We start from the raw sequence: 27,614 nt of genomic DNA, 5'->3' as shown, positions 1-27,614 counted from the left end.
GACTTATACTCCGGTGCGACTTATACTCCGAAAAATACGGTACATGCAATTACAATGTTGTATAAAGCAATATATGTTTTTAAATAATTTCCCAATTATGTTCTGCCAAACCACAATTGTGTAAGAAGAAAGTTGTTGCAAAATAACAAAAAAGCAACATTGTAACAAAACTAGATGAGGCAATTCCTGAAGGAAATGCTGAGGTTGAACTGAAATCCTGGAATTTCTTTTAGATTTGTTGAAGTTGAGCACACAATTCCTAAACAGGCGGACTATTTTTTAAGTTGGAACAGTTTGAATCAGATGAAAAATGTGGGAATTGTGGAACTTTGAAGAATGTCCCCATTGATTAAAATGGGAATTTCCCAAAATTTTCGGGAAAAAGCGGGATTTTTTTTTTTTTTAATGGTAAAACACTTGAATGGTCTAAATGAGTTGGCATGGTTGGTGTTGAAATTTTTCAAATCGGTGGAGAAATGTTGAAGTAGTAACATGTTGAATTGAGAAATAGTATTACGGAATTCCTGGAAATTCGAGAAAACCGGGAATTTTTCCAGTCCAAAAAACAACTTTGTTTTTTTTATCCTAAATACGAGGAATGTTTTGACAGTAGAACGGTTGAAATGGGTTGAAAAATGTGGGAGGAGTAGTCGCCAGAAAAAAGGGGTGGAATTTGGAAAACCAGGACTTCTGGAAAATCGTGGATTTTTTTTTTCATTTGGAAAAAGAGTAGTTTGAATTTCCAGAATGGTGGAATGGTTTGAATTGGTAGAAAAGGTGGAAGTTTGAAAAATAACCGATTCATTTTGAATGGGAAAAATGTCCCGTAAAACCTGGAATTCTGGGAAATCGGGGAATTTTTGGAATCTGTTAAGGGAAAGCTCGCGATTCCTGAATAGGCTGAACAGTTTGAAGTTGGAATCGGATGAAAAATGTGGAAGGTAGCTCCCGCGGAAATCTGGAGAAGAAGAAGAAGTTTTTTGATAATAAATCGATGAATTTTGGTGTAGAAAACCATATATATGTGTGAATGCTTTGGAGCATTCACACAATAAATACAAATGTCAGTCAGTTGAGCATGGAGTGGGATGGTCACATTGAGAGAGATAGGTGCGATGTTTGCACTGACAGACTCGAGAAGACACTGCGGGGCATTAACTCTGACGAAAATGGAGTCATTTTCTGGATGTATAGACGAGAAACTGGAACAAAAGTATTGAGCCCATCACGCTAGTATCGATCTTTTCCACTACCCACCTTTTATCAACACGATCAATATTTATGTGGATACGCCCACCCCTACAAGCTCGCTCCAAAATGTTTACACCGAAACGAGTATGCAAGATTAGTAAGGCAAAGGCTAACCATGCATAAAATAAGCCTGCCAGGAATTCTGGGCCCCATGAAAAAAAATAAAAAATCACATTAGGCCCCATCAAGCTTTTTGGGCCCCCTTTTAGTCAAGAGTTCTTGGAATTGTCATACATTTTTTTGACATCACCCCTGTTGGTAGATGTGAAGTATGAGGCAACCCATGCTCAAAGTGTTATGCATCAGTACCACGATCATTGGCATGAGTTTGAATAATTCAGGGACAGGACTGATGAACGCCAGCTTTCAATGAATCAAAACATCAATGTGTAGCGTGTACATATACAGTATACACGCACATACACACAATTAGTCATACATACATATATATATATACATACATACGCGCACACATAGGTACCTACGCTCCTACATACATACACAAATACAGTACATACCTACACACTCAAAGTTTGTACATTGACACGCACATTCACTACATAAACGCATACTGTACATATACATTCACTGTACAAACATACATACACACATACATGTACATATACATTCACTGTACAAACATAAATATACACATACTGTACATATACATTCACTGTACAAACATACATATACACATACATGTACATATACATTCACTGTACAAACATACATATACATTGACTGTACAAACATAGATATACACATACATATACATATACATTCACTGTACAAACATATATATACACATACTGTACATATACATTGACTGTACAAACATACATAGACATACACATACATGTACATATACATTCACTGTACAAACATACCTATACACATACTGTACAAACAGTATGCACACACATGTACATATACATTCACTGTACAAACATACATATACACATACATGTACCTATACATTCACTGTACAAACCTATATATACACATACATGTACATATACATTCACTGTACAAACATACATATACACATACTGTACAAACCTACATATAAACATACATGTACATATACATCCACTGTACAAACATACATATACACATACTGTACATATACATTCACTGTACAAACATAGAAAAACGCAGACTGTACATATACATTCACTGTACAAACATACATATACATATACATTCACTGTACACACATATATACACACATACTGTACATATACATTCACTGTACAAACATACATATACATATACACATACATGTACATATACATTCACTGTACAAATATACCTATACACATACTGTACAAACATACATATACACACACATGTACATATACATTCACTGTACAAACATACACATACACATACTGTACATATACATTCACTGTACAAACATACACATACACATACATGTACATATACATTCGCTGTACAAACCTACATATACACATACATGTACATATACATTCACTGTACAAACATACATATACACATACTGTACAAACATACATATACACATACATGTACATATACATTCACTGTACAAACATACATATACACATACATATACATATACATTCACTGTACAAACATAGATATACACATACTGTACATATACATTCACTGTAGAAATATACATATATATGTACATATACATTCACTGTACAAACATACATATACACATACTGTACATATACATTCACTGTACAAACATACATATACACATACTGTACATATACATTCACTGTACAAACATACATATACACATACTGTACATATATATACAAGTACATATGCATACATACACTCATGCATATAATCATGTTTCATCAAACATAAATTAATGTTGTTGCCCTAGGGCAGGGGTTGGCAACCCAAAATGTTGAAAGAGCCATATTTTGTACCAAAAATACAAAAACAAATCTGTTTGGAGCCTCAAAAAAATTAAAAGCCATATTACATATAGTGTGTCATGAGATATAAATTGAATTAAGAGGACTTAAAGGAAACTAAATGAGCTCAAATATAGCTACAAATGAGGCATAATGATGCAATATGTACAAATAGCTAGCCTAAATAGCATGTTAGCATCGATTAGCTTGCAGTCATGCAGTGACCAAATATGTCTGATTAGCACTCCACACAAGTCAATAACATCAACAAAACTCACCTTTCATGCACAACCTTAAAAGTTTGGTGGACAAAAAGAAGTGGCATAAAACACGTCCTAGTAAGTCGGAGAAAGTTATACATGTAAACAAACTACGATGAGTTCAAGGACCGCTAAAATTAGTAGGACAAAATGGCGCTCGCCAAATACTCGAATTAGTGAAGCATGTTTAATATAAACAGCGTGCTTTATAACAATTAGGGAGGTTTGTGTCATGTTTGTCCTCCTACAGAAACTATAATAAAACAAAAAATATATTTTTTTCCCCTCATCTCTTTCAATTTTTCATACATTTTTGAAAAAGCTCCAGAGAGCCACTAGGGCGGCGTTAGAGCCGCGGGTTGCCAACCCCTGCCCTAGGGGAAACTGGGCAACACATGGCACACTGACAAAGCTTAACCTAGTGTTACTATAACAATCTACAAGGTTAATATAGGTTGCTTCTTTTTCTTCCCCTCCATTTATCTGCATTATTTTGTACTTGAAGGTATCACTACATGTATATATTGTTGCATTTGAACAACTGTATTGTTGATAATAGAGGTAATTATTGGTATTATTCATTATCAATAGTGCTATTTCTATCAGTATTTGTGTTGCTCCATTTGTAGTGTAATAATTAGGGACCGCAATGTCCCTTTGGGACAGAGGACCCTATTGTATTTTGTCCGTTATATTATTATTATTCCGCCGCCTCTTTGACCTGTAATTTGACCCCTTTAACATACTTCAAAACTCACCATATTTAACACACATATCAAGACTGGTGAAAATTGCCATCTAATAAAAAAACAAACCCCAAAACTCAAAATTGCGCTCTAACGCCCCCTAGGAAAAAACACAGACAAAACTGCTTGTAACTTCCGGTAGGAATGTCATAGAGACATGAAACAAAAATATCTATGTAGGTCTGACTTAGACCTAGATTTCATACATTGACATCCTTCAGCAAAGATTAACAGGAAGTTGGCAATTCCCCCTTCAAAACAACATTTTGCCTCTTTGAGCTGTAATTTGACCCCCTTAACATGCTTCAAAACTCACCAAACTGGGGACACACATCAAGACTGGCAAAAATTGCGATTTAATAAAAAAAACCAACCCCAAAATTCAAAATTACGCTCTAGCGCCCCCTAAGAAGAAAACTCAGACAAAACTGCCAGTAACTTCCAGTAGGAATGTCTTAAAGACATGAAACAAAAACCTCTATGCTGGTCTCACTTAGACCTACATTTCATATATTGACAACCCCCAGCAAAAATCAACAGGAATTTTGCAATTCCCCCTTCAAAACAAAAGTTTTGTAAAAACCGGTCACCTTTTTTCCAAACATTATCTCCTCTGAGCGCGTTTGTCGTGTCGGCTTCAAACTAGCACAGGAGAGAGATTGAACCCTTCTGATTAAAAGTTGACCAAAGAGTTTTAATTACTGCTCCGGTTTGGATTTTATGTGCCGTCAAAGTCGGTCCCGTCCATTGCTGCTTGCAGCTTTAATGCTCATTGTTATTTCTGTATTATTGTTTATTTCACTAACTACTTCTTTGCTATCACTTTTACCATCATATTTGTACATATCCTATTTGCTGATGTTGTTGTTGTTGTTGTGTTTGCTGTTGTTGTCTCTCTTTCTTATCCCCCTCTTGTCCACGCAATGTCCTTTTTTTTTTCTCTTTCTATCCCCTCCTGCTCCGGCCCGGCTGCACCAAACAATAATATAAATCCATTTAATAAAGTCAAATACAAAAAAGGCCACAAGAGAAGTATCCTACACTTCTCTTTTGTTGAGTAAATTTGTACAGTCGATATGGGCATCTACATCAACTATATGATTTACCTGAGTAGCTGGACAGGACAAAAAAAAACGGAAAAAAAATCAATCATCGGCATGAGTTTGAATAATTCAGGGACAGGACCGATGAACGCGAGCTTTCAATGAATCAAAAAATCAATGTGTGGCGTTGTCCAAAGAGAACTATCGCGGTGCTTTGATTTCAAAGGTGCATATTGAAAAGAACTTTCAAGCACATCATTTTGTGCCAACATCCATTTTGGGTCGTAATTTCCATGATATGCATGTCACGAGCAGAGCGTGCTACCTTACTGATCACTGCTCTGTATAATCAAATTAGCCTCTGGGAAACAAATGACTTTGTGTCTGCAGCAGATAAAGAGAAACATGATGATTAGCGAAACCATACCTGACCTTGCGTGTTTCCGTAATAATCCCCGGGTTGATATGCATCTGTAAAATCAAGGATAAGTCTGAACTGCTGAACGCAAAAAGGGAGCGGAAATCCACCGTTGCTCATGTCGTACATTTACTTTGTGTGACTTTTACGCTTTCATTCGAGTGGGTTTCAGTGTGACTGATTGTTATTACCGCTTAATTGGTCAGAAGTTGAGGAGTAAAACTTTGCCAGGAGTTTAAATGGAGGATAAATACAGACGAGGATCTTAATAATAGACCATTACTTACCTAATTTGTACGGTTTAAATATGCAGTGCACGGTCTGAATCTAAAATGGATTTTCTCTTTTAATGTCTCCCTTATCAGCAGTCCCTCTGCTCCGAGGCCAGGCAGCTGTGTGGGCCACCGGGTGTGGATCCTGCTGGCAATGACCCACATGACCCTGGACCTGTGTGTCTGCAGCCCCCTAAGTCAAGGTCTGGGGATCAAACTCATGCCTAAACCGGTGCCTCGCTCACGACCCCGCCTGCAGCCCGTCTGGGACACGCCCAACAAGATCCACTGGAAAACCGTGAGCCCTCTGGCCCGCAGGCTTCTGAACCCCATCCCTCTGCCCCAAGACGGTAGATTAGGGATGGGGCTGAAAGTCAAGGTCCAAAAACATCGGAAGCCTCTGCACAAACGGCAGGCGCTGTGTAAGGAGTGCCAGATGGCGGCGTTCGCTGAAGTGGAGACAGGTGATCCTGTAATAGCGGAAGCTTCGGCGGGGTTATCCACCCGGAGCACAGGAGACAGAGCGAGGTTGCTGCACAGAGCCAGGAGGCAGCTCAAATGGGAGAGCCTTGACAAGTCGCAGGAGGGCCGGACTACTACGGTGGCCGAGTTTATCGACTGGGGACCCACAGGCACAGATAGTATAGATGAGGATGGTAAACCAGGGCCCAAAGTTACCCCGCCTACTAGGTCCTCAACTACCGCAGTGGCCGTAACCACTAGCACTACAACAAGGTTATCCCAAAGGACGCTTGCTATGGTGACCACACCAGAGCCTAAGAGGTTAAGCACCACCAAGGCCACCAACAGCTTTGGGGAGACTGTCAAGCCACCAAAGCCAAATGTGGATACATCAGGTAAGACATCTACAACGGTAACTACGCTTCATTTAAATACATCACACTTTAGGAATATGGTATTATTTGCTCTCAATGGAACATCAACCCCTTCCCCGAAATGAAAGTGACGCAGTCTCTCAAAATAACATGGATGGGCAATGTTCTGGAGGTGAAATAAGATTTCGCATTTCGCCGAATATGTATAATGAAGTGGGTGAAAAGCTACTTAAATAAAAAAAATAAAAAAATAAGAGAAATAAATAATAATACATCAAATATAAACAGATATCCACATATATATATATATATATATATATATACCCACACATACATATATATATATAAATATATAAATACATATATATACATACCTACATATACACTTGTAGGGAGTAATCCCCTTTTTTTTTTCTTTTTATCTTTTTTCTTTCCCTTTCTTTTTGGCAATACAATCACTAATTCGAAAAATTAAAGTCAGGTTTATGGAGCGTGACATAGTTGACCCAATTTTCCCAGTATGAAGTAAATGTATCCAATTTATAATTAATAAAGGCAGTTATCTTCTCCATTTTATATATGTCCATTGTTGTTTCCATCCATTGCTTCAAAGTTGGGCTCTCCTGGGATATCCATTTCCTAGTAATGGTCTTTTTACAAGCCACCAGTAGGATATTCATTAAGTGTTTATCTTTTTTCAGCCAGTCCTGAGGTACATGTCCAAAAAACAAAGTTTTACTTTCGAGGGGTATTTCACGTTTGAAAATATCCTGTAGAGCTTGGTGTATCTCTTTCCAATAGTCCTTTATGTTTTTTTTTGTTTTTTTTCTTCTTTTTCCCCCCCCTCTCTCTTTGTTTATTTAATTGATGTATTTGTAGATATTACTTCGTTTTTTTGTTGTTTCTTTCTTTTTCTTTTTTTTTTGGGGGGGGGGGGGGGGGGAGTGGTATGGGTGGGGTATAAACAAAAATATCCTGACATTTAGGGCAGACAATAGATACATGATTGATGTGAATATGATGTAATGGATAGGAATGTCTGATGCTGGATGTCAATAAAAAAAAAAAGAAAAAAAAAAAGAAAAGCTACTTAAAGTACCAGTAGAGTGGGAAAACAAAATGACTCAACTATAGGGTCGTGGTCAAAGGTTTACATACACTTGTAAAGAACATAATGTCATGGCTGTCTTGAGTTTCCAATCATTTCTACAACTCTTATTTTTTTGTGATAGAGTGATTGGAGCACATACTTGTTGGTCACAAAAAAAACATTCATGAAGTTTGGTTCTTTTATGAATTTATTATGGGTCTACTGAAAATGTGAGCAAATCTGCTGGGTCAAAAGTATACATACAGCAATGTTAATATTTGCTTACATGTCCCTTGGCAAGTTTCACTGCAATAAGGCGCTTTTGGTAGCAATCATTCCTTACATTGGGCACACCGGGTTTTAAGGCGCACTGTTGACTTTTGAGGTAAAAAATATATATTTTAAGTGTGCCTTATAGTCCGGAAAATACGGTAAGTGGAATGAAACAATGGTGCTGTACATTATTAACATGTACAAAAAAATATGTTTGAAATTCATAAAATTGTCTATTTGTGGGCAGCCCATCTATCCCGCATTAGATTTCTGAATCACACTCCTGATGGCTGAATCAGATCCAGCATGTAGCAGTGAGGTTGATGGCTGGTGAGGCACTGACTTCATCACAGTCAGATTTACAAACATATGAACCCTAAAGAGTATCTTATTCACCATTTGATTGGCAGCAGTTAACGGGTTATGTTTAAAAGCTCATACCAGCATTCTTCCCTACTTGGCACTCAGCATCAAGGGTTGGAATTGGGGGTTAAATCACCAAAAATTATTCCTGGGCACGGCGCCGCTGCTGCCCACTGCTCCCCTCACCTCCCAGGGGATGATCAAGGGGATGGGTCGAATGCAGAAGACAAATTTCACCACACCTAGTGTGTGTGACAATCATCGCTACTTTAACTTAACTTTAACTTTACACATACAAACTGTAGCACACAAAAAAGCACATTTAATAAAAAAAACGTTATTATGGTCTTACCTTTACTTATAAATGAAGTCCATGCGCAGCTCCTTTTGAACAAAAGCATGGATAACTTGTTCACTTCAGTTTTAAAAGTCTCTCTGTCTCGATGGAGATCTTCCTTTAATTATTACCTCCTGCTTCGATTGAAAGTCCAGTTTAGAAAACTGTTTTATTTTAGATATGTAATCCTCCATGTTAAACGTCCAGGCAAGAGGAAAAAATAAACGATCGCTGTTAACTGTTGCTGCTTGTTGTCACTTCTTCTGCAGCCGAGTAGTCGCAGAAATGATCTCTGGGATCACTAGCGCCCTCTACCACCAGGAGGCGGGATTAGTGCGAGCCTCAGCCAGTGCGTCTTCGCAGCCGTTTTATGATTGCTCAGCACAAGAAATACGTTACACACATACAGTTGTTGACAAAATACACTGTACATTATATACCTCAGCTAACTAAACTATGGAAATGTATAATTTAATTCATATAGCAATACGGTCTCACTGCACAGCAGGCCAGCAGTTAGCCGAGTCATTGCGCAATCCATGGTGAGGCTCAACTGGCTTGTGCCTCACCGCAAGTCTCTTCTCAGTATTTGAACGGCAAATGTGAAAATTCAGCGATTTCGAATAAAAATAATCTAATTTAAATGGAAAATAACTTTATAGTATAATCACTGGATACATATAACAATTTATTTATTATGTTTTTCTTTTTACATTTTCTTTCTTTCTATTATGGCACCTCACCTGCCTCCCCTGACTGGACGTCACTGGCATGTAGTAATTATGTACATCATGTTCAGCATCATGCAACATGGCTGAATGCTCCAATTTAACGGTCCTCTCAGCACTGTTCTGATGCCCTAATTTCCTCATAATCAGGAGGTGAATGGGAAAGGACCTGTGATTTAAAGATGAAATGAACAAAGTCTGAAATCAAATTAGGGGAGGTTAAAAAAAAAAAAGATGAGCTATTTCCAGATGGGTGTGCATTATTACGACATCAATAATTTCATCAGAGGAGATGAATAGAACCACTTTGCATGGCAAAGCCCAGGTGTCTTTGCTGTTTGTAGGAAACTTTTCTCTGCCTTCGCAACACATTAACCCTCGTCTGCTTCATACGGGGTCCCAAAGCAACATACTGTATAATTGGAACTGGAACTCCTGATGAAATATAATGTGAATGGAGAGGAATTGCTGGTAATTTCCAAACATATATGAGTCAACCTCCAATGCCATCATTTAGATCCTATACTTAACTTACTGATTTCAGGACAATCAATCAAACAAGAGGATAAAGTAAGACTATTGGGCGTTACACTTAGTAATTCACTTTCGTGGTCCGAATATATCAATTGAATTGTCGCTAAGATGGGTAGAAGTATCGCTGCTGTTAGGAAATGTGCTACGTATGTAACACCTGCAATTCCCAGACAGGTAGTACAAACATTGGTGTTGTTTAATTTGAATTATTGTTCAGTTATTTGGTCTTTCTGCACCCAAGGTTGAGCTTACAAAATTACAAACAGCTCAAAATAGGGCAGCTAGACTTACTCTTGATTGTTCTTATACAAACCCCGTTTCCATATGAGTTGGGAAAATTGTGTTAGATGTAAATATAAAAGGAATTCAATGATTTGCAAATCATTTTCAACCCATATGCTACAAAGACAACATATTTCATGTTCAAACTGATAAACATTTTTTTTTTTGCAAATAATCATTAACTTTAGAATTTGATGCCACCAACACGAGACAAAGAAGTTGGGAAAGGTGGCAATAAATACTGATAAAGTTGAGGAATGCTCATCAAACACTTATTTGGAACATCCCACAGGTGAACAGGCAAATTGGGAACAGGTGGGTGCCATGATTGGGTATAAAAGTAGATTCCATGAAATGCTCAGTCATTCACAAACAAGGATGGGGCGAGGGTCACCACTTTGTCAACAAATGCGTGAGCAAATTGTTGAACAGTTTAAGAAAAACCTTTCTCAACCAGCTATTGCAAGGAATTTAAGGATTTCACCATCTACGGTCCGTAATATCATCAAAGGGTTCAGAGAATCTGGAGAAATCACTGCACGTAAGCAGCTAAGCCCGTGACCTTTGATCCCTCAGGCTGTACTGCATCAACAAGCGACATCAGTGTGTAAAGGATATCACCACATGAGCTCAGGAACACTTCAGAAACTCACTGTCAGTAACTACAGTTGGTCGCTACATCTGTAAGTGCAAGTTAAAACTCTCCTATGCAAGGCGAAAACCGTTTATCAACAACACCCAGAAACGCCGTCGGCTTCGCTGGGCCTGAGCTCATCTAAGAGGGACTGATACAAAGTGGAAAAGTGTTCTGTGGTCTGAAGAGTCCACATTTCAAATTATTTTTGGAAACTGTGGACGTCGTGTCCTCTGGACCAAAGAGGAAAAGAACCATCCGGATTGTTATAGGCGCAAAGTTGAAAAGCCAGCATCTGTGATGGCATGGGGGTGTATTAGTGCCCAAGACATGGGTAACTTACACATCTGCGAAGGCGCCATTAATGCTGAAAGGTACATACAGGTTTTGGAGCAACATATGTTGCCATCCAAGCAACGTTACCATGGACGCCCCTGCTTATTTCAGCAAGACAATGCCAAGCCATGTGTTACATCAACGTGGCTTCATAGTAAAAGAGTGCGGGTACTAAACTGGCCTGCCTGTAGTCCAGACCTGTCTCCCATTGAAAATGTGTGGCGCATTATGAAGCCTAAAATACCACAACGGAGACCCCCGGACTGTTGAACAACTTAAGCTGTACATCAAGCAAGAATGGGAAAGAATTCCACCTGAGAAGCTTAAAAAATGTGTCTCTCAGTTCCCAAACGTTTACTGAGTGTTGTTAAAAGGAAAGGCCATGTAACACAGTGGTGAACATGCCATTTCCCAACTACTTTGGCACGTGTTGCAGCCATGAAATTCTAAGTTAATTATTATTTGAAAAAAAAAAAAAAAGTTTATGAGTTTGAACATCAAATATGTTGTCTTTGTAGTGCGTTCAATTGAATATGGGTTGGAAAGGATTTACAAATCATTGTATTCTGTTTATATTTACATCTAACACAATTTCCCAACTCATATGGAAACGGGGTTTGTAGATCGAGTGTGGACCGTGTGCATTCTTGTCTTGGATGGCTGAAGGTTATTCATAGATTATCCAGCAGTTTATTGTTATTTATTCGAAACATTATTCGTAACAAGTACCCTACAGCTCGTTTTAAGCAGATCGGTTATAATGCTGATGTTCACCACTACAGTACCAGAGCTTCAACTCAAGGTCTACTTGCATTACCACCACCAATAACTAATTTAATTAATAAAACTGTTTTATACAGAGGCATTTCATTATGGAATACTCTTCATTTAAATATTAGGACTGTTCCCAGTAAAAAAAATATTTTCATTTAAGAAACATGTAGAAACACTTTTTAGACTTAAAAGTTAATCTTTCATGTTATCAGTTTTGAGACCTTTTTTTTTCCTTTTTCACTTTTTTTTTTATTTTCTTGTAACTGGATTTGTGTACGATCTGTAACTGTATCTGTGTACTGCTATTTTATTTTATTATTTTGAGAATTTTATTTTTATTTTCCTTTTTCCTTTCTTGTATTTGTAATTGGATATGTGTATGTTTTGTAACTGGATCTGTGTATTAATATTTTATTTTATTATTTTGAGAATTTTATTTTTATTTTCCTTTTTCCTTTCTTGAATTTGTAATTGTATTTGTGTATGTTTTGTACCTGGATCTGTGTATTATTATTTTACTTTGAACTTTTGAAAAGGACCCCAGGAAGACTAGCCTGGCGTTTGTGCGTCGGCTAGAGGGGATTATCAATAAACAATAAACAATATATGCATTGCACTTACGATACTGTAAATTATCCATCCATCCATCCATCTTTTTCCGCTTATCCGAGGTCAGGTCGCGGGGGCAGCAGCCTAAGCAGGGAAGCCCAGACTTTCCTCTGCCCAGCCACTTCGTCCAGCTCCTCCCGGGGGATCCAGAAGCGTTCCAAGGCCAGCCAGGAGACATAGTCTTCCCAACGTGTCCTGGGTCTTCCCCGTGGCTTCCTACCGGTCGGACATGCCCTAAACACCTCCCTAGGGAGGCGTTCGGGTGGTATCCTGACCAGATGCCCGAACCACCTCATCTGGCTCCTCTCAATGTGGAGGAGCTTCCTCTGGATGGCAGAGCTTCTCACCCTATCTCCCGGCGGAGGAAACTCATTTCGGCCGCTTGTACCTGTGAGCTTGTCCTTCCAGTCATAACCCAAAGCTCATGACCATAGGTGAGAATGGGAACGTAGATCGACCGGTGAATTGAGAGCTTTGCCTTCCGGCTCAGCTCCTTCTTCACCACAACGGATCGATACAGCGTTCGCATTACTGAAGACGCCGCACCGATCCGCCTGTCGATCTCACGATCCACTCTTCCCTCACTCGTGAACAAGACTCCGAGGTACTTCAACTCCTCCACTTGGGGCAGGGTCTCCTCCCCAACCCGGAGATGGCGCTCCACCCTTTTCCGGGCGAGAACCATGGACTCGGACTTGGAGGTGCTATTTCCCATCCCAGTCGCTTCACACTCGGCTGCGAACCGATCCAGTTCGAGCTGAAGATCCTGGCCAGATGAAGCCATCAGGACCACATCATCTGCAAAAAGCAGAGACCTAATCCTGCAGCCACCAAACCAGATCCTCTCAACGCCCTGACTGCGCCTAGAAATTATGTCCATAAAAGTTATGAACAGAATCTACTAGTGTGAAATGTTCAGTGTGCGTTATGTATATTTGCTGTCTTGTATTCCAGACTTTTACTCTTCAATGTAGAACAGGTTGATACAGAAACAGTGTACATTTGGCACCTTGCTGTTCTGGGGATAAACATGCCAACTTAACTGTGATAACTATTGGACTCCATACACCATCACTTATCTTTTATGATTATTTTTTTTAGTTCTCACATTCAGCAAAAATGGCTGGAAAAAAAATGTTGCAGCTGCTTTTTTTATTTATTGATATTAAACTGTCCCGAACACATTGTGCCCTGGATTTGACCGATTGGATTGACTCAATACATTTAAAGCCGATGCAACGGGTTGCAATTAAAAACATATACTTCTTATATTTCCACATAAGGTTGCTGCCGCTGTAGATTAGGGGGAGGAAATACTTATCATAATTAGTCAGGCTCTCAGTAACTGAGATTACAGTTTGTGCACTCAGCCCTACACTAAATATGGGCGCATACACTGAGTCAAAGTGACTCATGAATACTGTCAGTAGTCAGCACAAATGTAAGCCGTTAGAGTGCTTTGTCCGAGCATACATTATAATAAGCATGTGTCCAAAATGGCTGTAATTACCTTGTGTGGGTGTACACTTAGAAAATGACAAGATTTATTTTGAAGACATGAACCACCTTCGATTTAAAGGGGAACATTATCACAATTTCAGAAGGGTTAAAACCATTAAAAATCAGTTCCCGGTGGCTTATTTTATTTTTCGAAGTTTTTTTCAAAATTTTACCCATCACGCAATATCCCTAAAAAAAGCTTCAAAGTGCCTGATTTTAACCATCGTTATATACACCCGTCCATTTTCCTGTGACGTCACATAGTGATGCCAACACAAACAAACATGGCGCATAGAACAGCAAGCTATAGCGACATTAGCTCGGATTTCAGCGGCTTAAGCGATTCAACAGATTACGCATGTATTGAAACGGATGGTTGTAGTGTGGAGGCAGGTAGCGAAAACAAAATTGAAGAAGAAACTGAAGCTATTGAGCCATATCGGTTTGAACCGTATGCAAGCGAAACCGACGAAAACGACACGACAGCCAGCGACACGGGAGAAAGCGAGGACGAATTTGGCGATCGCCTTCTAACCAACGATTGGTATGTGTTTGTTTGGCATTAAAGGAAACTAACAACTATGAACTAGGTTTACAGCATATGAAATACATTTGGCAACAACATGCACTTTGAGAGTGCAGACAGCCCAATTTTCATCAATTAATATATTCTGTAGACATACCCTCATCCACTATCTTTTCCTGAAAGCTGATCTGTCCAGTTTTGGAGTTGATGTCAGCAGGCCAGGGAAGCTAGGGTCGATATTCTTCTCTTGATCATCTTCAGTGGCATAAGGGGCGGTGTGAGCCAAGACATCCAGGGGGTTTAGCTCGCTCGTCTGCGGGAACAAACTGCCGCCATTGCTTGCCGTGCTACCGAGGGTCCTTTGTCCCTGAATTGCTCACCCACTCCGGCAGATTCAATGGGGGTCTGGCGGCAGATTTCTTTGACTTTATCGTTGGAAATGCATCTGCTTTGAGTGTCGCAGGATATCCACACATTCTTGCCATCTCTGTCGTAGCATAGCTTTCGTCGGTAAAGTGTGCAGAACAAACGTCCAATTTCTTGCCACTTTCGCATCTTTGGGCCACTGGTGCAACTTGAATCCGTCCCTGTTCGTGTTGTTACACCCTCCGACAACACACCGACGAGGCATGATGTCTCCAAGGTACGGAAAACAGTCGAAAAAACGGAAAATAACAGAGCTGATTTGACTCGGTGTTTGCTTCCCGATGTGACGTCACGTTGTGACGTCATCGCTCCGAGAGCGAATAATAGAAAGGCGTTTACTTCGCCAAAATTCACCCATTTAGAGTTCGGAAATCGGTTAAAAAAATATATGGTGTTTTTTCTGCAACATCAAGGTATATATTGACGCTTACATAGGTCTGGTGATAATGTTCCCCTTTAAGCACAGTGAAGCCTCCATTTACAAACGCAAGCGGTCCTTTACTGGGTTTGCGATTGCAAAAAAGTTGGTACTTGGAAACAAAATTCCCCAAGAGTAATATTGGAGTTTTTGTTAAATGATTGTGTCCTCAAAAAAGTCCCAATTTTAACAAAAGTTTGTTTACACTTGGAGCTAAGTACAAAGCACAGATGTACCTTTAATTGGCTCTGTGAAAAAGCTCATAACTCAAAATAATTGTATCTCAAATCAACTTTCCCCATTGAAAATAATTAAATTCAATCAATTGAATCTAAGTCCCCCCCCCAAAAAAACACAATTTCAACATGTAACATGCTATTAAGTAATACAAAAAAAACGTATTGATATTGTATGACACAGAATGTAGTAGAAACAACTACCATATTTTCCGGACTATAAGGCGCACTCGACAGTGCGCCTTATAACCTGAATCATTTTCAACCCATATTCAGTTGAATATGCTACAAAGACAACATATTTGATGTTTAAACTGATAAACATTTTTTTTTTTGCAAATAATCATTAACTTTAGAAATTGATGCCAGCAACACGTAACAAAGAAGTTGGGAAAGGTGGCAATAAATACTGATAAAGTTGAGGAATGCTCATCAAACACTTATTTGGAACATCCCACAGGTGAACAGGCAAATTGGGAACAGGTGGGTGCCATGATTGGGTATAAAAGTAGATTCCATGAAATGCTCAGTCATTCACAAACAAGGATGGGGCGAGGGTCACCACTTTGTCAACAAATGCGTGAGCGAATTGTTGAACAGTTTAAGAAAAACCTTTCTCAACCAGCTATTGTAAGGAATTTAGGGATTTCACCATCTACGGTCCGTAATATCATCAAAGGGTTCAGAGAATCTGGAGAAATCACTGCACGTAAGCAGCTAAGCGCGTGACCTTCGATCCCTCAGGCTGTACTGCATCAACAAGCGACATCTGTGTGTAAAGGATATCACCACATGGGCTCAGGAACGCTTCAGAAACCCACTGTCAGTACCTACAGTTGGTCGCTACATCTGTAAGTGCAAGTTAAAACTCTCCTATGCAAGGCAACCACCGTTTATCAACAACACCCAGAAACGCTGTCGGCTTCGCTGGGCCTGAGCTCATCTAAGATGGACTGATACAAAGTGGAAAAGTGTTCTGTGGTCTGACGAGTCCACATTTCAAATTGTTTTTGGAAACTGTGGACGTTGTGTCCTCCGGACCAAAGAGGAAAAGAACCATCCGGATTGTTATAGGCGCAAAGTTGAAAAGCCAGCATCTGTGATGGTATGGGGTGTATTAGTGCCCAAGACATGGGTAACTTACACATCTGTGAAGGCGCCATTAATGCTGAAAGGTACATACAGGTTTTGGAGCAACATATGTTGCCATCCAAGCAAAGTTACCATGGACGCCCCTGCTTATTTCAGCAAGACAATGCCAAGCCACGTGTTACATTATATTTACATCTAACACAATTTCCCAACTCATATGGAAACGGGGTTTGTATATAATAAATCATTGAACATAACTCTCCTCTGGTGTCTGTTGCCGTCATCTCCCTGTCCAAACCACAACATAATCGTGCAGCCTTAGTAGCAAATATCACCATTCTGAGCATGCTACTAACACTGTCACTGTACATTACCGCAGATGTTTCTGCTCTTCAGTAAACGCGCCTGTAGCACAGACAAGCAGAAAATAATCACAAAAAGGCTTCCCAATAAATGTTTTTGTGTAGTTTTCCAAAATCCTCTTTTTTTTTTTTTCCAGACTTTGACATGAAACAACATATCCAGGAGCAGCAACATGTCATTCACGTCAGTCCTGTTTAGCCACTGCGCACACTGGTGTCCCTCACAGCTAGCTTGTCTGCCATTCAAATCAAAATACATGTATCATGTTGTGGGATTGTGTCTGGCAAACAGGACACGAAAGCTAACCCATAGCTTAAATAAAGAAGTCAATAGTCTTAGTCTTTTTTTGCAAATAACATCAGCTCAATGCCTGTCACAGGGGCCTGCTGGACCCACATGCTTTTGAGCAGCTCAAGGCAGGCGGGAGATTGAAGAAGGCAGGCGGGAGATTGAAGAATTTAGAACGCATAAGAAAAATGGGATGACAAAGGACATAGAAATAGCAAAGAATCAGTGGGGGCTAAACAGATGCCGAAGAGCTTGTAAACATGTAAACTCATTACAGAAATGAGACACAGCAGGAGGGGACATCAGCAGTGTTCGTACTGACTGGGTGACACAGGTGGCAGAGGGCAAGATGACAGGACCAGGTGAAACACGGTCAGACACAGATGACTGCGGTAGACACAAGGACTCAAAACACAAACCTTGAGGGTTTTAGGCGCTCCCTTCAAGCCTAAAATTCGGCACATATGGCGTGTGTGAGCGCTTGGATCTCTGATCTAGCATGATTGATGGAGATCATACTTGCCAACCCTCCCGAATTTTCCAGGAGACTACCGAAATTCAGCGCCTCACCCGAAAACCTCCCGGGACAAATATTCTCCCGAAAATCTCCCGATTTTCAGCCGGAGCTGGAGGCCAGCTCCATGCGGACCTGAGTGAGAACAGCCTCTTTTTTTTATGACAGGGACAACAGGGTGACAAGAACTAAATCATCCAGACTAGAGATAAATTCTATTATTATGTTTATCTTACCTAAAAATAAATATATTTATTAATTACAAAAAAAACTAAATACATTTTTACTATATTTTGCTAAAAACATCAAAATTGATTGTGTTTTTATTTGTATTTTTCTGACTCCTTATTACATCCAGCCACAGAATCATACATTAAAATAAACATATATGAACTAATTAATTTTAAATGATCATAATAATTCATTTATAATGACCATATTTAATTATTAAAATAATTGCTTGTTTATCAACAACTTTAGCATTTTATTCATTACATTTTGAAGCTCTCAGAAGCCAAGTTATGTTATATTCCTTAAGATTTATTTATGCAAGTTTGAAGTATCAATTATCTAAACACAGTTTTGTTTGCATATTTTCAGGATGTAGATATATACATATATATATATATATATATATATATATATATATACATATATATGTATGTGTATGTAAATATATGTATATATATTTCATATAAATATATATATATATATATATATATATATATATATATATATATATATATATATATATATATATATGAAATACTTGACTTGGTGAATTCTAGCTGTCAATATACACCTCCCCTCTTAACCACGCCCCCGCCCACAACCACGCCCCAGTCCCACCCCCGACCAGGCCCCCCACCCCCCGAAATCGGAGGTCTCAATGTTGGCAAGTATGATGGAGATGGGCCACGGCATGCACACGCCGAGCCATAGAAAGACTGTAATGTGATCCCTCTTTGACAGTTTTTAATGATAACCGACACATTTCGTATTAAAAATCAAATACAAACCCTCAAATCTAGACTCCAAACATCCCAGAACAAGCTAGTCAGGTTACTTCTAGACCTCCAACCCCAGATCACACCTCACTCCTACCCACTTCTCCAAAATCATCCTGATGATTTTGTCAATAAAAAAGTTACTCTTGAAAAAAAAAAAAGAACTATAGCACATTCCTAAAAGGACCCGTGGCTTCCGGATGACCGAAATTTCACTATCAAGTTCCCAACATATTGTCTGCTCCTGAAAAAGAATATGGCAGTCATTTCCCAAATCAATAATCCGTTTTTTGAGTAATCTGCAGATAACTGACTGAACTTGTAATTAAAGATGTCTGACGTGTACCCCCATTTGAGAACCACTGGTATAAATGATTAGTTTTTTGACGTTAACTGTTGTCAAAATGTTGCTCGGTTATCAATGGGACAAACATGGCGCTTTCCAAACTAGTACGTTTCCCCCTGTATCATTCCGCAGAATTAAAGTGCTTAAACTAGGGTTGTACGGTATACCGGTATTAGTATAGTACCGCGATACTAATGCATCATAATCGGTACGATACCGCCTCTGAAAAGTACCGGTCAAAATGTAAACACATGCCATGGGTGGATCTACACCTAACATCCACTGTAATGATACCAAGTACAGGAGCGCATCTAGTCGATACTACTATGATTACATGAATATTTTTTTGGCATCACAACATCTTTCGTTATGTTTAGAAACTCAGGAAATATAAATTACTTGGTATCAATCTGATACCAAATTTGTGGCATCATCCAAAACTAGAGATGTCCGATAATATCGGCCTGCCGATATTATCGGCCGATAAATGCGTTAAAATGTAATATCGGAAATTATGGGTATCGTTTTTTTTTTTTTTTTTTTTTTATTAAATCAACATAAAAAACACAAGATACACTTACAATTAGTGCACCAACCCAAAAAAACTCCTTCCCCCATTTACACTCATTCACACAAAAGGGTTGTTTCTTTCTGTTATTAATATTCTGGTTCCTACATTATATATCAATATATATCAATACAGTCTGCAAGGGATACAGTCCGTAAGCACACATGATTGTGTGTGCTGCTGGTCCACTAATAGTACTAACCTTTAACAGTTTTTTTTTTTGTTTTTTTTCATTAATTATGTCATGTCTGTGTGATCATGTTTTTGTTTTGGTCATGTTCGTTTTGGGTTTTGGACTTGTTGTGCACTTTTGTTTTGTCACCATAGCAACCATTAGTTTCCACCTGTCACGTCACGCACCTGTTTCACGTTTTGAGTCACGCACCTGCTTTCACTAATCATGTCCATAGTATTTAAGTTCATTCTTTTCAGTTTGTCGTTCCGACGACCTCCACATTTATGCTTATGTACACTCTTCATCCTCTAAGATCCTGCTTCATGTCCCATGCCAAAGTAAGTTTTTGTTCCATGTTTATAGTCTTTTTGTTTTTCATAGTTTGTTCTCCGCCATTGTGCGCGTCTTTTGTTTACTTCTTTGTTTTGTAGTTATAGTCTTTAAATAAAAAATTTACTCACATTCCCGTCTCGCCCGAGCCAACTTTCCGTTGCATCCCGGAAAAGCTAACACCCAGGACCAAGTCTTGACAAATTACTAGTTTCTCTGTAACTGTTTTTGTATTGTTTTACTTTCTTTTTTATTCAAGAATTAAAAAAAATAAATATTTATCTTATTTTATTTTATTAATATTTTAAAAAAGGACCTTATCTTCACCATACCTGGTTGTCCAAATTAGGCATAATAATGTGTTAATTCCACAACTGTGTATATCAGTATCGGTTGATATCGGTATCGGTAATTAAAGAGTTGGACAATATCGGATATCGGCAAAAAGCCATTATCGGACATCCCTACTTGTATTGCGACCCTTTCCATGGCCAGATTCGATATGTCACCCTCTCTTGGTGTGACCTCATCTACAGCAGTGATTTTCAACCACTGTGCCGCGGCACACTAGTGTGCCGTGAGATATTGTCTGGTGTGCCGTGGGAAATTATGCAACTTCACCTAATTGGTCCAAAAAATATTTTTTGCAAATCAATAATCATAATGTGCCGTTGTCTAGTGCCTGTGCTGTGTAGAGCTTGGCAGGATCATTTTGTAGGTGGCAGCAGGTAGTTCATTGCTTTGTAGAAGTCGGAACGCGTCGAGTTTGTCGTGATCCCAATATGCAGAGCACAGTGGGAGACAGCGTGCAGGCAAAAAGGTATGTAACGCTTAAACCGAAAATTAACAAAAGGCAAGTTCCGCTAGGAAAAGGCACTGAGGCATAGGGATGGCGATGTAAAACCAAAGTAAAACTGAACTGGCTACAAAGTAAACAAAAACAGAATGCTGGACGACAGCAAAAACTTGCGGCGTGTGGAGCACAACTTAAATAGTCTTGATTGCGAAAAAAAAGCAAGTGCGGGCAATAGCACTCAAAGGAAGGTATGAAGCTGCTACAGGAGAACACCAACAAAACAGGAAAGGTCACCAAAATAACAGCGCAAGACAGGAACTAAAGCACTACACACCGGAAACAACAACAAACTCAAAATAAGACACGACAACCTGGTGGAGTTTAATTTTTTAACCCTTTCTGCTGGTGGTGTGCTTCCGTATTGTTTTTTAAGAAAAAAATGTGCCTTGGCTCAAAAAAGGTTGAAAAACACTGATCTACAGAACTGGAGCCCATTGTCCCGCATAGACAGTGTGGATAAAGACATGTAAAACTATTATTTTGATCACTTCATTGCATGTATTTTTGTCGCCCTGGTTCTTGATTACTTCAAAACTGATTTGGTCAATATTATACACAAATAAGAAATATTAAAATGAATTGCCATTTCGGGACTTTTCTGCTTCTTCCGTAGACACCATAGCCTGTGTTTCCTCAAACTCTTTCAGCATTTCCTTAAGCATATTCAGGAAAACATCAGTAGAAGAGGATGTAACATGGAATACTAGCGGCTTACCTCTTTTTTTTTTAAATCACGTTTTTTCACCTCAAGGACGCTTTGGATTTTCGGGATCACCTTTGGCTTGAGTCTTTTACATTTCTTGGGAACCTAAACCCTTCTTCTTCATAGTCAAAATCAGCCTGCTGATGTTACCCATTTTGGAACTAATGTGCTGAAACTCGTTAGAAATCAAAACTGTGTGTTTGTAATGATAAGCATTTTTAAGTACAGAACTACAAACCCTGTTTCCATATGAGTTGGGAAATTGTGTTAGATGTAAATATAAACGGAATACAATGATCTGCAAATCATTTTCAACCCATATTCAGTTGAATATGCTACAAAGACAACATATTTGATGTTCAAACTGATAAACATTTTTTTTTGTGCAAATAATCATTAACTTTATAATTTGATGCCAGCAACACGTGACAAAGAAGTTGGGAAAGGTGGCAATAAATACTGATAAAGTTGAGGAATGCTCATCAAACACTTATTTGGAACATCCCACAGGTGAACAGGACAATTTGGGAACAGGTGGGTGCCATGATTGGGTATAAAAGTAGATTCCATGAAATGCTCAGTCATTCACAAACAAGGATGGGGCGATGGTCACCACTTTGTCAAAAAATGCGTGAGCAAATTGTTGAACAGTTTAAGAAAAACCTTTCTCAACCAGCTATTGCAAGGAATTCAGGGATTTCACCATCTACGGTCCGTAATATCATCAAAGGGTTCAGAGAATCTGTAGAAATCACTGCACGTAAGCAGCTAAGCCCGTGACCTTCGATCCCTCAGGCTGTACTGCATCAACAAGCGACATCAGTGTGTAAAGGATATCACCACATGGGCTCAGGAACACTTCAGAAACCCACTGTCAGTTACTACAGTTGGTCGCTACATATGTAAGTGGAAGTTAAAACTCTCCTATGCAAGGCGAAAACCGTTTATCAACAACACCCAGAAACGCCGTCGGCTTCGCTGGGCCTGAGCTCATCTAAGATGGACCGATACAAAGTGGAAAAGTGTTCTGTGGTCTGACGAGTCCACATTTCAAATTGTTTTTGGAAACTGTGGACGTCGTGTCCTCCGGACCAAAGAGGAAAAGAACCATTCGGATTGTTATGGGCGCAAAGTGGAAAAGCCAGCATCTGTGATGGTATAGGGGTGTATTAGTGCCCAAGACATGGGCAACTTACACATCTGTGAAGGTGCCATTAATGCTGAAAGGTACATACAGGTTTTGGAGCAACATATGTTGCCATCCAAGCAACGTTACCATAAACGCCCCTGCTTATTTCAGCAAGACAAGATGTGTTACATCAACGTGGCTTCATAGTAAAAGAGTGCGGGTACTTGACTGGCCTGCCTGTAGTCCAGACCTGTCTCCCATCGAAAATGTGTGGCGCATTATGAAGCCTAAAATACGACAGCGAAGACCCCCGGACTGTTGAACAACTTAAGCTGTACATAAAACAAAAATGGGAAAGAATTCCACTTTCAAAGCTTCAACAATTAGTTTCCTCAGTTCCCAATCGTTTATTGAGTGTTGTTAAAAGAAAAGGTGATGTAACACAGTGGTGAACATGCCCTTTCCCAACTACTTTGGCACGTGTTGCAGCCATGAAATTCTAAGTTAATTATTATTTGCAAAAAATAAAAAATAAAGTTTATGAGTTTGAACATCAAATATCTTGTCTTTGTAGTGCATTCAATTGAATATGGGTTGAAAAGTATTTGCAAATCATTGTATTCCGTTTATATTTACACCTAACACAATTTCCCAACTTATATGGAAAAGGGGTTTGTATGAAGTGATGTTGTCAGCATTAGAAGGGCCCTTTTAAGAGCTTTGAACAGCCAAAAATCCCATCCCAGTCCCACTATAAACAGAAGACGAGCTCTGATGAATGTAATAAAAATGTACAATTTGCACTTGACTAATCCATTCAAACAATACGGTGGGAACGCTAAAGTGGAAAGGAGCTTTCTTGGAGGCCTTAATGGATCGACGGAGTTGATATTGTTCTCACGGCACTCCTAACCAGAAGCATGGGAACATTTTGTTTTGATGTCTCCAGATGCTCACTGGTTGTTTTCGATGGTTGTGGTCTATTAACTGCGACCTTCCTCCACACCACACAGATGGGGCTGTCAGAGATGACTAAAACTGCAGTCCGTAAAGTCACTTCCAGCCCTTGTTAAGCGCTTTGAGATACACAAGTCTGTGCGGAGTAATCAAACAGGAACATTTTAACTGTTAAAAGGTACTGCTGTGGAGCATCTGAGAGGTTAAATCAGGGGCCCGCAACCCAAAATGTTGAAAGAGCCATATTGGACCAAAAATGCAAAAAATAAAATCTGTCTGGAGCCGCAGAAAGTTAAAAGCCTTATATAAGTGTTATAATGAAGGCAACACATGATGTAAGTGTCTATATCAGCTATGTTAGCCTACTAAAAAAGGTTGACAGAAATGTTGTATTTTAATTTGTATTCTACACATTTTTGCAACATTGGAAATCATTAATAAAATGGAGGCAGGATGAGATAACTTCTGGAAATTACTGGCTCAGAATGGCCAAAGGTATAGATGTGTGTGTCCAAGTTTAAGAAAACGGCAGTCTTCTACTAGTCTTTGCAAGCTGGGTAACGTTTGCTGTGGTCTGGAACAACATGACGCACAAACAACTATCAGAAATGCAGCCAATATTGCATACAGATAAAGTGTCATGAGACATGCAAATATAAATTAAATCCACAGAGGGCATAAGTAAAGAATGTTAAATTAGCTCAAATATACCTACTGTCGGAGGCAGATATTTACATATATCCGTATTTAAGTGTTGCTTTTTTTCATTTCATAATCATATTACAAAACAGCTAGTGTTTTTCTTCCAATTGTGGTCTTTTGGTTGTCTGCAACAAACTGTGTGCTTAAACCTTGAGTGAGGAATGTAAGAAAGAGAGATACTCCTTTCTCTTTTCTAGCCTTATGTCAGAGCGGAGGACAATGGGCATGTGTTTTGGCTGGAGTGACATGACTGCGAGGGTGGGAGAGAGAGAGACTTAAGAGGGGAGAGGGTTTTTTTTTGGGGGGGGGGGGGCAGACCATCTTGGCGGCGCGATTGAATGTTCTATGCTGGACTGGTCTCAATGTATATGCAAAGCTTTGCAAATATATTACAAAATACCTATTCTGTCTCTGGTGGTTTTTCTACTCAGCTTTAAGTGTCGTAAAGAGCTTGGGAGCGACTTGTGACTTGAATTCCCTGGGAGGAACAACTGGTCCAAATGCAACACGACAAACGAGGCATAATGATGCAATATGTACATACAGCTAGCCTAAACAACAGTCATGCAGTGACCAAATGTGCCTGATAAGCACTCCAACAAGTCAATGATATCAACACAGTTCACCTTTGTGCATTCAGCACAGTATAAAACATTTGGTGGACAAAATGAGACAAAGGAGTGGCATGAAACACGTCTTTCTGTGGCAGCGTCAGAGAAAGTTGTAAACAAACTACGTTGAGTTCAAGGACCACCAAATTTAGTAGGACAAAACAGCGCTTGCCAAATACTCTCATCGGTGAAGCATGTTTAATATAAACAGTGGGATTTCTAACAAATAGGAAGGTTTGTGTCATGTTTGTTCTCCAACAGAAAATATATTGAAACAAAAAAAATTTTCATCTTTTTCCTTTTTCACACATCTCTGAAAGAGGTCCAGGGAGCCACCAGGGCGGCGCTAAAGAGCCGCATGCGGGTTGCTGACCCCCGGGGTAAATGAATTAAATCAGCATTCCAGGGTGAGCATTGTGAGTGTATGTAAAACAGACCTGGGCAAATTAAGGCCCGGGGGCCACATGCGGCCCGTTGAGCTTTTCAATCTGGCCCGTCGGACATTCCCAAATATTTTTTTTAGATCTTTAAGATGGAAACTGTAGCTGCCATTATGATGTGCATTGATGTTTTCTAATGACCGTAAGTCTTCAACTATACAAAGTATTTCAATGGTTGGATTCTGCGCTTTGGGATGATATACCAGTTACTATGGTGATCTAATTAGTTACACTGGTAATCTAATTAGTTACTATGGTCATCTAATTAGTTACTATGGAAATCTACGTCACAGCAGCTCAGATGAGGCACCAAGCAGTGTGGGCGGGAAGCGTTTCCACAGACGCGGAAGGAGCTTTTCATAACAAAGTTCTAAAGCTTAGTGATGTATCAGATATATCAGATTGTCGGTGGGTTTATTTTGTACCCTACGCGTTCGTATTTCACTGTTTGTTGCATTTTTGTTGCGTTCCACTTGATTGTAAAATATGTCGATCAGAAGGGGGGGGTGACGTTCATATTTTGTCAATATTCAGTGTTTTATCGTTCATAGAAAAATGTACGTTTTTTAAGGCGGTCTGTCATATCGTTTTTAGAATTCAATCAGACATTATTGTGAGGTTTTGTATTAGTGTTCCTAAAAATAGATATACCGGCCCCCAGACACATTTTTTTCTCTAAATGTGGCTCCCGAGTCAAAATAATTGCCTAAGCCTGATGTAAAATGTATGACCAGTGTTTGATAAATTCAAGTTTAAAGCATGATGCTATATGTTTAGGTCAGTAAAAACAAAACAGTAGCATTTGAGAAACCACTTTTCCGATCAGTTGCCACGACAAGCCAATTAATTTGTTCAGTATTGATGACTGAAAGTGGGCATTAAATCTCGGCCTTCATGCTGATGCCTGTTGACAAATGAAGCGAATCTCACCGCCTGTTTTCCCGGGATTTACACCCAGCCAAGATCTCGGACATGAAGAGGCCAGACTGCACAGTCTCTTTCGCTTTCCGTTCCGCCGTTGCTCAGCTGTTTCTCCATGGCTTGACATCTCCGCCTCAAGGAAGAGCGCTCCAGATGCTGACTATTTTTGAGAGAACTGTCAAGACGGGAAATGCAGTTATTAGGAATATTTGCCCTTCATCTAGTAGTACCGTATTTTCCAGACTATAAGGCGCACTTAAAAAAATATTTTTTCTCAAAATTTGACAGTGCGCCTTATAACCCGGTGCGCCTAATGTAAGGAATACATTTGGTTGAGCTCACCCACCTTGAAGCTATTTTATTTGGTACATGATGTAATGATTAGTGTGACCAGTAGATGGCAGTCAAACATAAGAGATAAGCGTAAATGTGCACTATAATGGGTCTCAAGTAGAGATGTCCGATAATTACTTTTATTCCGATATTCCGATATTGTCCAACTCTTAATTACCGATACCGATATCAACCGATACCGATGCATACAGTCGTGGAATTAACACATTATTATGCCTAATTTTGTTGTGATGCCCCGCTGGATGCATTAAATAATGTAACAAGGTTTTCCAAAATAAATCAACTGAAGTTATGGAAAAAAATGCCAACATGGCACTGCCATATTTATTATTGAAGTCACAAAGTGCATAATTTTTTTTTAACATGCCTCAAAACAGCAGCTTGGAATTTGGGACATGCTCTCCCTGAGAGAGCATGAGGAGGTTGAGGTGGGCGGGGTTGGGGCGGGAG

General features: G+C 39.3%; 1 protein-coding gene across 1 annotated transcript in view; it reads left to right on the top strand.

Annotated features, from left to right (window-relative positions):
- Positions 1 to 27,614, top strand: part of ajap1 (adherens junctions associated protein 1) — a 131,040-nt gene that overhangs the window by 62,402 nt on the left and 41,024 nt on the right. The window contains exon 2 of the mRNA XM_061974658.1: positions 6,000 to 6,763. Coding sequence (XP_061830642.1) covers positions 6,000 to 6,763 — 764 coding nt within the window. The remainder of the gene's footprint in view (positions 1 to 5,999; positions 6,764 to 27,614) is intronic.

The sequence above is a fragment of the Nerophis lumbriciformis genome, linkage group LG01 (genome assembly GCF_033978685.3).
Source record: "Nerophis lumbriciformis linkage group LG01, RoL_Nlum_v2.1, whole genome shotgun sequence".
NCBI lineage: Eukaryota > Metazoa > Chordata > Actinopteri > Syngnathiformes > Syngnathidae > Nerophis > Nerophis lumbriciformis.
The sequence above is the reverse complement of the archived record's forward strand: the minus strand, read 5'-3'. Positions and strand labels throughout refer to the sequence as shown.